General features: G+C 47.0%; 1 protein-coding gene across 7 annotated transcripts in view; it reads left to right on the top strand.

The window, feature by feature from the left end:
* GPLD1 (glycosylphosphatidylinositol specific phospholipase D1) overlaps positions 1–13,235 on the top strand; it is an 84,991-nt gene that overhangs the window by 62,452 nt on the left and 9,304 nt on the right. For 6 of the 7 annotated variants that reach the window (XM_073810406.1, XM_073810405.1, XM_019945029.3 and 3 more), the window contains 9 exons: positions 1,438–1,561; positions 3,577–3,713; positions 5,822–6,008; positions 9,069–9,179; positions 10,501–10,575; positions 10,675–10,831; positions 11,736–11,877; positions 12,694–12,799; positions 12,888–12,981. In XM_073810406.1, coding sequence (XP_073666507.1) covers positions 1,438–1,561; positions 3,577–3,713; positions 5,822–6,008; positions 9,069–9,179; positions 10,501–10,575; positions 10,675–10,831; positions 11,736–11,877; positions 12,694–12,799; positions 12,888–12,981 — 1,133 coding nt within the window. The remainder of the gene's footprint in view (positions 1–1,437; positions 1,562–3,576; positions 3,714–5,821; positions 6,009–9,068; positions 9,180–10,500; positions 10,576–10,674; positions 10,832–11,735; positions 11,878–12,693; positions 12,800–12,887; positions 12,982–13,235) is intronic. The other variant, XM_019945030.2, reaches the window with a different exon arrangement.

Genomic DNA, 13,235 nt, shown 5'->3' with positions numbered 1-13,235 from the left:
GGGGAGAAGTCCTCTCAGTTTCTGAGGAAGAGGGCCAGAGGGTCTGCTTTGTATTCTAGGGGGTGGTGTTCCCTGCTGGACTCAGGTACCAACCACCAACCATTCATTCATGCATTTAATAACTATATTAATCCTAATAAATATTATTCCTAATAATACAATAAAGCAGTACAAGTTATAAAATAATATTTCCTCATCATTATGTGCCAGGAACTAGTTCAGGCATTTAGAGACCTCACTGTGAACAAGACAGAAACAGTCTCTGCTCTCAGAGGATGGCGGGTGGATGGGCGCTGTAAATACCCTTGAGTATTAGGAAGGACAAGTGTTGGGTGCTCAGGATGTACCACAGAGTGTCCCAACTCAGTCACAGGAGACTTCCTGTGAAGAACTGATGCTTCAACCAAGATATTTAGGGTGAGCAAGAGTCCGATACTCAAAAAGAGGGCATTGCAATAAAAGATGCTAAGGTGAGGGCTTCCCTGGTGGCGCAGTGGTTGAGCGTCCGCCTGCCGATGCAGGGGACACGGGTTCGTGCCCCGGTCCGGGAAGATCCCACATGCCGTGGAGCGGCTGGGCCCGTGAGCCATGGCCGCTGAGCCTGTGCGTCCGGAGCCTGTGCTCTGCGACGGGAGAGGCCACAAGTGAGAGGCCCGCGTACCACCAAAAAAAAAAAAAAAAAACGGATGGCTATTAATAAAAAGAAAAAAAGATTTAAAAAAAAAAAGATGCTAAGGTGAGAGAGAGTTCAGAGCTTCCAAAGAATTGAAAATGTGCAAAAAGTGTTCAGGTAAGCCCTCACTTTTTAATTTATGTGAATTAGGTAAGTTTTGTTTTAATTAAATTGAACGCCTTCAGGTTGGGTTTGCAAGCTCTAGATTGTCGGGATCCCTACACTGGCTGGTGTCTTACGCGGGCCTCCTTTGTTTATTTGTTGCCCAGCTTCCACTGTAAGCATTTCGGAAACCTGTCTGGCTTCTTTAGGCATCTGATTGGTAGACTGGTTAAAACATATGAATTTGAAAATGTATTTTTATTGTATAATTAATTCTTGCATGTCTTTAAGGATAAATCAGTCTACCTGCATACTGCTTTCCCGAACAGCTATGACCTTTCCTTGGCCATTTGTATGAAATGTTGACTTTTGATTTTTTTTTTTTTAATCTGGAAGGAATTCAAACTTATACGCCTATAGAACTTACTTTTGTAAGGACAGGCTTTTTCAACCTTGGAAACGTGTTTATTAAAAGATGTTGTGGAATCTCCTATAAAAGGTTTTCTAAAATTTTTTTTGTGTTGCTGTTCCTTCAACTTGCAGATGTTAAAATTTTATGGCCTTTTAACCTGTGATTAACTTGACTATAGTTTTCAACTCAGTTATTCAGGGGGAGTTGCTATTTCCTCAGTCTTAACCAGTTTATTCCTCTCTCTTTCCAGCAGCTCAAAAGTACAGAAAAATGTTTTTCATAGAAACGTGACTGCAGCCCTAACTAAAGATATTGGAAAAAATATAAACTATACCAAACGAGGAGCATTCTTTAGTGTGGATTCCTGGACTGTGGTAAGAATTTTTGGCTTTTAATGGAGAGATAGGCACCTGCCGCTTCCTGCGATACCGTGTTTTGTAGAGTCGCTGGTTGTTTAATCGTTCATTGAAAGTCACCTGGGCATGAGCCAGGCTCGCAAGTATCCTTGGCCTCCAAGACTGGCTTGTTCCAGAAACATCCTATGATAAGAGTCTGGACCTCAGTGGCCTTTGGCAAGCCAGGTGGAGCCCAAGGTGGCCGTGGGGCCAGTTCTGCTCTGTCCTTAGGCAAAGTGTGTCAGCAATATTGTAGGCTCACTGTGCAAGGCCCGACACCAAGGGGACACCACTGCATGTGAAGTTCCTCCATGAGATCATCTTAAGTGTCATTCCACCAGGGAGATAGAAGATGAAAGGGAAATAGCCTCTGACATTTAGAAAATTTCAGTCTAATAGGGGAGATAAATACAAAAATAACCATTTGTGAGTAGGATGCAACAAATCCTATGGTTGGGGGTGGGGGTGGGTACATAGACCCTCATGAAGATAAAAAATTATATCCCTACTATCAGAGAAGGCTTCATGGAGGAGGTGGCATTTGAGTTAGGCCTTGAATACTAGATGGTTTTTCATCAGTGAGCATGTGTTTCTTGTAGTGGATTGGGAAAGTTTCATGATGTTTGGAAATCTGAGTAGTCTTGTTTGCTTGGAACACAAGATAAGGGATACAAGGTACTTGCCAGAGTTGCAGAGGGAGAAGGGTTTAGACGACATTGTGAGCTGGTCGAGGGCCCGGGCAGGGCCTGCTTCACAGGTCTGCAGCCTGCATGGTCACACAGAAGGCCGCCTCACTTGGTTTAATGCTCTGCTGTCATTGCTTTAAAATTCTTAATAACTTGGGAACAAAGAACTTTGCATTTTCATTTTGCAATGAGTTCTACAAATTATGTACCCACACCTAGACCTGGGAAGCTGTCAAAACAACTCTCATTTGGTCTTGCAATTATGTAGATCAGTCTCCCTTGCAAAGGGAAAATTGTGTAAGAGAAGGACTTTATAGTCCCAAGGCCTGGGTGGTACCTGGCATGGTGCTTCCTGGATGAATGAGGATGCCAGAGCTGGGCAGCAGATGAGCAATCTGTGGATGGCCTGCCAGAGGTGTTAGACTGGAGAAACAGAAGGCACGGTCCCTTCCTGCAGGGCCCTTATAACCTGCACTTCTCTGGAGCCTGAGCTGTCCAGGGCTGTCCCATGGCTCTGAGCTGATTCTGCTCTGGGGCAGGCCCGGGAATTCTTGTTTGGTCTTATGTTACCCCTGGGTGGATTTCGAGTTGTGTTCCCTAAACTTGCATGGATCTGGTGCCTGGCCAGGTTGTTCAGGGCCACTGAGGTCTGTATTTGTGTCTCTGCAGTAACCACGCTAAGAACAATTCAGCGTCCCAAGCTGAGGGGCTTGCTGCCCCCTCATTTCTCTCGCATACAGCTTCCAGCACTCCACACGTGACCCCTCGTGCCTGCCCGGTTTTTTGGGACTCAGAGCAAATCCAGCAGCCTCTCAATTTGAGTGTGGTTGGGAGGGTTTCTAGCATTCCTGGTGGTATTTCAGTTCATTTTTTTGAGGGGGAAAAGAAAAGAAGGATATATATATATATATATATACACACACATATATACACATACAAATATAATTACAGTTCTAGATTTGAATGAACTTATCTTAAAGAAAAACTTTAGATCGTAACAATTATTTTGTTCAGTTACATTCTGCAAAGTAATAGACCATCCTGACTTGGTTTAGGTTAATCCCAGCTGACTCTTTCTTTCCGTGATGGCCCTGACCTCTAGGGCTATAACTCCCATCTGTGAGCACACACTGGGGGTGTGATTTCACTCTCCTAATTGCCAGTCTTAAGTCGTCTTGTTGATAGGAATCGATGTTATTTTTCAGCTCTTGTAAAAACTTGTTTCCTAAAGTCTAATGCTTTTGGCAGGAAACGGTAGCTTTGTTGATTATGCTGTGTCTTCTTCTGTCTGTAATCATTTTGTTTCAGGATTCCTTATCTTTCATGTACCAGTCTTTGGAGAGGAGCATACAGGAAATGTTTACTGGCAGCTCTCCGCCACTGAATCATGTTTCTAGCCCCTCAGCATCTTACTACTTGTCATTTCCCTACACAAGGCTTGGTTGGTACGTATGAGTTTATCTAATTCCTGAACATTTTTATCAGTATTAATTTCAAGCAGTCATTCACAAATGTTTTAAATGGTGCCTGTTAGCACTTTATTTTCCAATCAATTCATCATCAACAAAAAATAGTAATTTTGTGGTTAAGTTCTGGTAAAGATAAAATTATCTCCTTAAAATTGGTCAAAAATATGTTTAAATACAAACAACTTTTACTTTATTAAATAACCACAACAATAAACTATTACTTTATAGAATATTTGTAAAGCTTCAATGTTTTCGGAGATAGATTATTACAGATATCTTGGCATCTAAGGACATTAGAAAGATAAAAGCAGGTATCTATTATGTGTCTGGACTATTATAACTTCATAAGGCAAAAGCCTAGCACACCACAATAATTTTATAAAGAGAATGTTAGGGATTCCTCTGATGTTAAAGATCAACTATTACCAAACTGAAATTGGGTCCCCTCGCCCGAAGCACAGCAAAGCCAATCTACTGATACCCAGCTGCGGTGAAGTAAAGTACAGCATTTATTGCAGGGCCCCAAGCAAGGGAGTTGGAGACAAGCCTCAGGTCCACTCCAATTTGGTCTTTGAGTTAGGGGTGTTTTTAAAGGGGGAGACCAGTGAAGCTGGGATCAGTCATCGTCTTGTGACATTTCTTAATCATACTTTCAGGGGTCAGGATGTTTCGGTTTATGATTCTCTGGCCAGGTGGTCCATGGCTTGGGGATCTGGTAGCTCGCTTGGCCTGGAGAAACAACCTGAGTTTGTTTATATAATTAACAACCTTAATTATATCTCCAACAGCCATTTTAGTACATTAACGATGTTATCGACAGCAACTGTTTTAGTCATCTGACTCTGGTTGATTAGTGTTCAGTTAGCAAAGGATTGAGGTCGGAGGGGACAAGAAAGGGAATAAAGTTTTGGATAGAAAGATTAATCATAAACTCAGTAAGGGAACGTGGTTTTAGGGGGACTCAGTTTCACAACCAAACTGAGCCCAAGGATATAAAAGTGACTATTTTTTGGAGGTTTTTGTGAAACCTCTTTTTTTAAACCACACTTTTAAAATCCAAATAACATTGCATTTCCCTTGGAACAATATACTGACAGCCCTTCCTCTTCAGGCCGCTAATGCATTCAGCTCCAGCACAAGGAATGGGGGGTGAATGCTGTCTTTACTGGCCATTCATTTGTGAATAATGAATAGCTCTTCTTGGCTGCCTTCCTGAAAATCCAAATGAGGGCCTCCTGCTGGGCTGTCTGCCACGAGGGGCGGGGGAGTGGGGGGGCAGCACAGAGGTCCTTCCTGGGCGCCATTACTGGCCAGAGTCCAGCCTCGGGAGTGCAGAGACCAGCAGTGTCTCCACGGTGTGCATCTGACCCAGTTCACCAGGCGTCACACCCGTTAGAAACTGCTCTTCTCTTTTTCCTCTGTTCTGCTATTTATTCTTATGTGGTCATCAGAACCAGAATAAATAAATGACTTTTGGTCATTCCAGCCCCGCCAGAGACGTTTGAACCATTGACTCAGTTTGTCCAACTCTGTAACTGGTAGGTCATGGGCTCTCATTTAGAAACATCCACTAAACCTGTTAGGCATTGAATTTTTTCCAGTATAAGCCACCCTATGTAGCTATGGTAGAGATAAAATGGTCTACTTACCACAAACTTGTCTTTGATCAGGTAACAAGCTGAAATGAGTTGAGCCGATTATGAAGTAACCTGTGCGATTGGCTGATGGCGAATTTCCTCTCTGTTCTCAGGGGGAGCCTGGGATGGTGCTTTGGCTGCTCTGGGTTTTGCATGTAGGACAAGGTGCTTTGGTGAGGATGCTTTTTATGTGTTCAGGTTATGTGGTCCAGAAATGCCCAGAGGCCTTGATTTGTCCAGTTTTGTTGTTATTTTTTCTGCCGGAGAACAAGGCTGAATCACACACACAATATAACCTCAGACGTGAATATTCACAACAGTCATACAGGATGGAAAAATCCACGAGAGGAAGTTAAACTCTAGAATCCAGAAAGGAAAGGAGCAGAAGACAGTTTTACTCATAGCTCTCAGTAGACACTGCAGTGGGCTGCCTCTTCTTCCCTACAGGGCGATGACCTCGGCTGACCTCAACCAGGATGGGCACGGTGACCTGGTGATGGGCGCCCCGGGCTACAGCTGCCCCGGCCACGTCCACGTGGGGCGCGTGTACCTCATCTATGGCAGCGACCTGGGCTTGCCCCTCGTCGACCTGGACCTAGACAAGGAGGCCCATGTGATCCTGGAGGGTTTCCAGGTGAGGCCCCCATCTCATATTTTCCCTTTTAGTGTCAATAAGCCACTGCCCGCATTTCCCGGCAAACTCTTCCAGGGTGAATGACCAATAGCAAGAATAATGATAGTAACAAACAGCTGGTGGCCAGCATTTGTGTAGTACTTTTCATGTTTAAAAGCATGTTCACATCATTAATCTCATTCTATCATTAACTTTGAGTGTTTAGTCCAATACCTTCCAGAAACACCCATACTATTTAGTGGCTTTGAGTAGCCAATCAGAATGTGATATCTTGATAATATAAAACCTCGTTTGGTGTGTTTCTTTATAATATGAATAGTTTATCTTGTAAGAATTTTAGATCCACAGAAAAGTTGTAAAGGCAGTACAGAGAGTTCCCATGTACCCTTGACCCAGTTTCCCCTGTGTTAACATCTTACGTAATTATGGCATACTTGTCAAAGTTAAGAGACCAACACTGGTAAATTGCTATTTTTTTTTTTAAAAATTATTTATTTTTGGCTGCATTGGGTCTTCGTTGCTGCGCACGGGCTTTCTCGAGTTGCGGCGAGCAGGGGCTACTCTTCGTTGCGGTGCGCAGGCTTCTCACTGCAGTGGCTTCTCTTGTTGCAGAGCACGGGCTCTAGGCACACGGGCTTCAGTAGTTGTGGTATGCAGGCTCATTAGTTGTGGCGCACGGGCTTAGTTGCTCCGCGGCATGTGGGATCTTCCCGGACCAGGGCTTGCACCCATGTCCTCTGCACTGGCAGGCGGATTCTTAACCACTGTGCCACCAGGGAAGCCCAACACTGGTAAACTGCTATTAACTAAACTCCAGACTGTTCAGGTTTCGTTCCGTTGAGTCGTTATTCACCACCAGAGGAGTCCCGCAGTGACTGTACAGATGTTCCGCAGAGGCAGCATGAATTCCTCGTGGGAGCACTAGAGACCGGGAGGGTTTTCCTCCCTGACGTGTTTGGTATTAGTCCTTACATGAGCAATAAATAAAGAGGGGCCGACAGAGCCCTGCTACCAGCCACAGATGAGTATGGGGGCTTTGGTGACCCTGCAAGCTCCAAATATCAAGCACCAGGGGAACTTGGGGTCAGATGGTTTCTTGCCCCAGACATACCGTTAAAACGTTCTCTGTGGAGTTAATGCTGTGAAAAAATAAGATGGTGCACCTGAACATACTTTAAATAATGAAAAGCCCAATGGTTTATAATCTAGGTTTTTTAAAAAATAGATTTATTTATTCTTGGCTGCGTTGGGTCTTTGTTGCTGCGAGCGGGCTTTCTCTAGTTGTGGTGAGTGGAGGCTACTCTTCGTTGCGGTGCACGGGCTTCTCATTGCTGTGGCTTCTCTCGTTGCGGAGCACAGGCTGTAGGCACACAGGCTTCAGTAGTTGTGGCACATGGGCTCAGTAGTTGTGGTGCACGGACTTAGTTGCTCTGCAGCATGTGGGATCTTCCCGGACCAGGGCTCGAACCTGTGTCCCCTGCATTGGCAGGCGGATTCTTAACCACTGCACCACCAGGGAAGTCCATATAGTCTAGTTTAAGCTCTGATGGAAGGAGCCTTTGAGTCCGAAAGGTGTTAAGTTGATGACCAGTGTAGGAGGGACAGCATTTTCTGGAACCTTCTGACACCACATGAGAAAGTTCCGAAATCAACTCATTCTTGTTACTTCTTTCTTCACCAAGCCATTCCCCTGTCAGACTGTGGTGTAAAGTGTAATCCTTTGGTCTCCTGTAGACAAGGAATAAGAAAGGCAACTGCTTCCTGTGTATGAGAAATTCTCTCAAAGCCACTTGGGGTGAGGAAGGAGGTAGCTGCATGCTCTCTTGTCCCAGTGACCTTTGATAATTTGGAAGATGGCCAGATTAAGGCATGTGCTAGGGATGGGAATCCTGTACTCATCCCTGGTCTGCAGTTAACCTTTCTGGTCCTTGTCTATAAAGTGGAAGATAGGATAGATAAGCATTTGCCTACTTTTAGAATGCTGTGCTTTTCTTGGAATGATGGTTACCCTGCAGGACGGCTTGATGGTAAAGCTGGTGGTGATGAAACGAACCCATCTTCAGTTGGCAGGGACCCCTACTCATTGGTCCCCATACTGCCCCAATGTGATTGTGTCCCGGGGCAGTCCTCTCTCGTTTATCCAGTTCCTGCCTTGTAGCAAGTGGCTGTGTTCTCAAATGCTATTGCACCACAGGTATAGGGAGATTAGCCAACAAATAACAGACGTGGGTTCTGGGGCGTGTGTGTTATGTGGCAAGCATCACTTGTGCAAGACTCTTCATTGTTAGATAAATTGTGAAAGAATAGGAGAACCTCATGAGTTATATTTAGGTCTAGGCTCATTCTAGACAGTAGGAGATGAAAGATCTAGAAAATCCACCTTGGAAGAAAACTGTCCCTGAATGGAGTGAATTTTCCATCTGTAAACCACAAAAGTAGGAGTAATAAAAGTATGTACGTTAATCCATGTGAAATGCTTAGTGTCTACAGCACTGTCATCGATAGAACTCTCCGTGATGATGGAGATCCTTTGCAGCTGTGCTGTTCAGTGTGGGAGCTACTAAGTGCTTTGGCTTTTGAGCGTTTGAATGTGGCCAGTGCAACTGAAAAACTGTTTTGGTTTAACGTTAGGTAATTTAAATTTAAAAGTAATAGGCACATTTAGCTAGTGGCTACCGCACTGGACAGCATGGCTCTAGAACCTCCTGAGTATTCGACAGATGTTAGCTACTGTTATGTGATTATTATCTTGGATCCTTTCCAAGAGGAGCCTGGTCCTTAACGTGGGGCGTGATACACACCAGACCATTATCTGAAAACCTAGAACTTTTAAGAACCGACATTCTTCTCTCCGGCACCTCATCTTCCCCTCGGGGCAGACAGACGAGCCAAAAACATCCTTAGGGCAGAGCTACCCATCGGGCGGGTCATGGGTGTGTTACAGGCGGCTGCAGTTTTGCGCCTCAGTCCTGGGGTGCTGGGTGGGGTCCCCCAGGGAGTCAGGTGTGCTCTTCCTGAGGTTGTGGCTCAGCGCAGGGGAAGTAACTGGTGCCTCTTCAGCCTTCAGGTCGGTTCGGCTCTGCCGTGGCCGTGCTGGACTTTAACAAGGACGGCGTGCCGGACCTGGCCGTGGGAGCCCCCTCAGTGGGCTCCGAGAAGCTCACGTACACAGTAAGGAGGCTGCTGGGGGTGATGGTGGTGGATAGGGCGGGAGGGGAGGAGACACTGAGCGGAGGCTCCGGAGGAAAGCAGGCAGCAGGGCTGCCGGGCAGAGCTTTTGTAGGGAGATGGTCCCAGCCCCCCACGCAGGTCCTTGATGGGACTCCGGTTACCTGGCAGCTCCTGTTCCTGCCTCCCTGGCCTTAGTTGGGCTTCACGGGTGGCTCTCCACCGGGTACTGTACTCTCCCTCCCCCCTCCCCCGGGATGCTGAATGATAGGGAAGATAGAAATTCCAGCTAATCCATAGCTTCCTGTCATCACAGCAAGGAGGTGACTTCCTGGATCTTTCCTCTCATGCAAGGAATCCAGCGGGTTCCCTCTTTTCTTACCGAGAGCAGAGATCCTGGGTCCTGGCCCACAGGGCTTTCCTCCCACAAGTCCTCCACACCGTAGCCGGGCACCGCGAGTGACAGTGGAGTCAAAGGCCCTTCGTTTCCCTCTCCCACCTCACCCTGTTTCTAGTCCCGTGAACAATTTGTCATCCAGACCCATCAGGTGCCCTCACGTTAGGACTGGAGCTCACCTAGCTCCCTCCACCTGGAAAGCCCTTTCTCCCCTCTTTTCCATAGGGGTGAAATGTCACTTCTTGCAGGAAGTGTGCTCTAATCCCTGGCTCAGGAGACACTTCGTTGTTCTGTGCTCGCTGCACCTTTGGGGCTCCCCACGCTGTGGTGTCACAGTTGCCAATTGGCCAGCTTTTGGTGTGGAGAGAGGTTGGTCTTACCCACCACTGTGTACTCAGTCCTTGGTTCACTATGGAAAATAAATGCATGTAGAAGGGGTAGGGATGGAGACAGGCAAGTTATAAGACGAGAACTGAGAACTAGTTCGTAACACAGTAACAGCACAGTCTGCATCCCAAGGCAAGTAAGCAGTACTGACACAACGTGTTAGTGTTCAGAGAAATAATGGGCTGGGCCGGGGGAGGGCCTCGTTGAAAAGCCAGAAACTGAGCTCTGGCTTGAAGGGGTGGGGAGTTGAGTAGGTCATTCTGCAAATACACTGAACAATTATGGATGGCAGATCCGGAGCAAGACGCTGGGGAGGCAAAGATAAAAATGACAGTTTCTGCTTTGGGGGCTCTAATAGTCTGATGGAAGTGGCCAATACACAGGACTGGACACTGACTTCTGGCAGTAACTAAGCTCCTGACCCTACAGGGCTCTGATGGTGATTTATTTCATCATCAGTCACCTTTGTCTTGCTATTATTTAAGGTTCTCGGGTCACCACCAAGTCTTAACGATCGACCTGTGGTTTGTCCTTGTCTAGGGTGCGGTGTACATCTACTTCGGTTCCAAACAAGGAAGACTATCTTCTTCCCCCAACATCACCATCTCTTGCCCGGTATGTTGAGCACCTTTGACAGGTACAGAAAACTAGGACTCGCCATATCCTACTTGCCTCAAGGGCTGGGTAAGACGTATTTTCCTGTTTCCTCGTTAGGACACGTACTGTAACTTGGGCTGGACCCTCTTGGCTGCAGATGTGAATGGAGACAGTGAACCTGACCTGGTGATTGGCTCCCCTTTTGCTCCAGGTGGAGGGAAACAGAAGGGAATTGTGGCTGCGTTTTATTCTGGCTCCAGCCACAGCGACAAAGGTAGTGCTTTCTGGGGCTGGGGGTGGAATGGGCGGAGACCTCCGCTGCTCTAGTCTGTGGTGCCTTCTCTTGCATATGGGTTTTTGTCCTATTTTCCTCACTGCATAGCATTTCACCTAAATTTTCTAACACTCTTATTCTTACAGATGTTCTGGCAAATGATATGGATAGATTCACTGAATAAACATAGAGGGATCTAGCGTGTAGGTCCAGATCCAAAGGAGGGAGCGATAGTTATTCTTATAGTGTCTCAGTGGAATGGAAGAGTAGGAACACTCAAGCGTCCCAGTGAGGCTCTAACTGTCCAAAGGCCCTTTTTGCCGTGCGGCTTGTGGGATCTTAGTTCCCTGGCCAGGGATTGAACTCGGGCCCTTGGCAGTGAGAGCACGGAGTCCTAACCACTGGACCGCCAGGAAACTCCTAACAGGCCCCCTTTTTTAATTTATGTATGTATGTATTTATTTATTTTTGCGGTACGCGGGCCTCTCACTGTCGTGGCCTCTCCCGTTGCGGAGCACAGGCTCCGGACGCGCAGGCCCAGCGGCCATGGCTCACGGGCCCAGCCACTCCGCGGCATGTGGGATCCTCCCGGACCGGGGCACAAACCCGCGTCCCCTGCATCGGCAGGCGGACTCTCAACCACTGCGCCCCCAGGGAAGCCCCAGGCCCTCTTTTTAAATAGCATCCTCTACTCCACAGAAGTGAGCTCTAGAAATGCATTGCTTATATGAAGCGTGAGTTCCATTTCTGACATTGGGGCCCTGGGGACAGCAAGGGGGCACATGAGTTGTGGCAAAAACTCAGCCCAGTGAACCCGTTTCTCATTGTCCTACAAAAGGGGCCCACTCTTTCCATTCTGGTAGTCTTTCCACATAAAGTAAAAGGCACTGGTTGTCTTGCGTAGAAGAGCTGAACGTGGAGGCGGCCAACTGGATGGTGAGAGGCGATGAGGACTTCGCCTGGTTAGGATACTCCCTTCATGGTGTCAGTGTCAACAACAGGACTTTGCTGTTGGCTGGGAGCCCGACCTGGAAGAACACCAGTAGGTGAGCACTGATGTTGGGGCCCAGGGACCAGTGAGCATGAGGGGCAGGTGCCTGTAGCCGTGGGAGCCCACGAGTGTGGGGTTCAGAGGAAGCAGCTAAGAAATTCTTACCCTTCAAGGAAACGCTAAGGCTCTGGGGCAAGGTTGCAAATGTTCCTTTTTAGACGTTTAAAAGAGAGATGGGTGTGTGAGTTTGCCAGGGCTGTCATACAAAGTACATAGCCTGTGTTGTTTAAGCAGCACGAATTGATGGTCTCATAGTTTTGGAGGTTAGAGATCTGAGATCAAGGTGTCAGCAGGGTTGGCTTCCTCTAGGGCGCCTCTCCTTCGCTCACAGACGACCACCTTCTCCCTGTGTCTCACACAGCCTCTTTTCTGTGCCCCCATCCCTGGTGTCTTCCCCTCTTCTTACAAGGACACTAGTCATATTGGTCAGGGCCCCACCCTAATGACCTTATTTTAGCATGATTACCTCTTTAAAAACCTTATCTCCAAATGCCATCACATTCTGAGGTACTGGCAGTTAGGATTTCAACATATGAATTTTGGGGGAACATAATGCAGCCCATAACAGTAGGCATCCCTCTATTTTGTCAGTCGGGAAGTAGAATGGTTAACCTCACATCTGGAGAGCCTTGATATTGGGATTCATTCTGAAAGCACCCCACGCTCATGTCTAGGTTCACAGGGACCAGGGACATACAGGGAGGGGGGCATATGCGTGGGGAAGATGTGGGTTGTCTTTCCTTGGACCTCAATACCTGGCCAGCATTGAACCCTGTGCCCCATCAGCTAAGACCAGTGTGCTTCATTCCAGTCTGGACCATTTGTTCCACACTCGTGATGAGAAACAGAACCCTGGACGGGTATTTGGCTATTTCCCGCCAAATTGTCAAAGCTGGTTTACCATTTCTGGAGACAAGGTATGACAGCCCCTCCCTCCCCAGGAAAGTGGACACCACAGTGAAAGTTTTCTTAGCTGTACTATATTGACTTACTGCTATTTCACAGGCAATGGGGAAACTGGGTACCTCCCTGTCCAGCGGCCATGTGATGATGAATGGGACCCGTACACAAGTACTGCTGGTTGGGGCCCCGACTCAAGGTAGGTCGCCTGCCATGAAACTTGCTTCCTTTTAGTCATGTGGCTCCTTGACCAAGTCATATTGGGGGAAAGTTAGGAGATATGGAGGCAGACAGACCTGCGTTTGAATATTTCCTTTCCTCATTAATAGCAAGCTGGGTCACCTTGGGGAAGCTAATTAAACTCTCTGAATGCAAAACACAGCTTATAATATCTACTTCAAAGATTTGCTGAAAAATCACACGTGAAAGTAACTTGGTGTGTTTTTAAAGCTC

Source organism: Tursiops truncatus, chromosome 10, assembly GCF_011762595.2.
Source record: "Tursiops truncatus isolate mTurTru1 chromosome 10, mTurTru1.mat.Y, whole genome shotgun sequence".
Lineage (NCBI taxonomy): Eukaryota > Metazoa > Chordata > Mammalia > Artiodactyla > Delphinidae > Tursiops > Tursiops truncatus.
The sequence above is the reverse complement of the archived record's forward strand: the minus strand, read 5'-3'. Positions and strand labels throughout refer to the sequence as shown.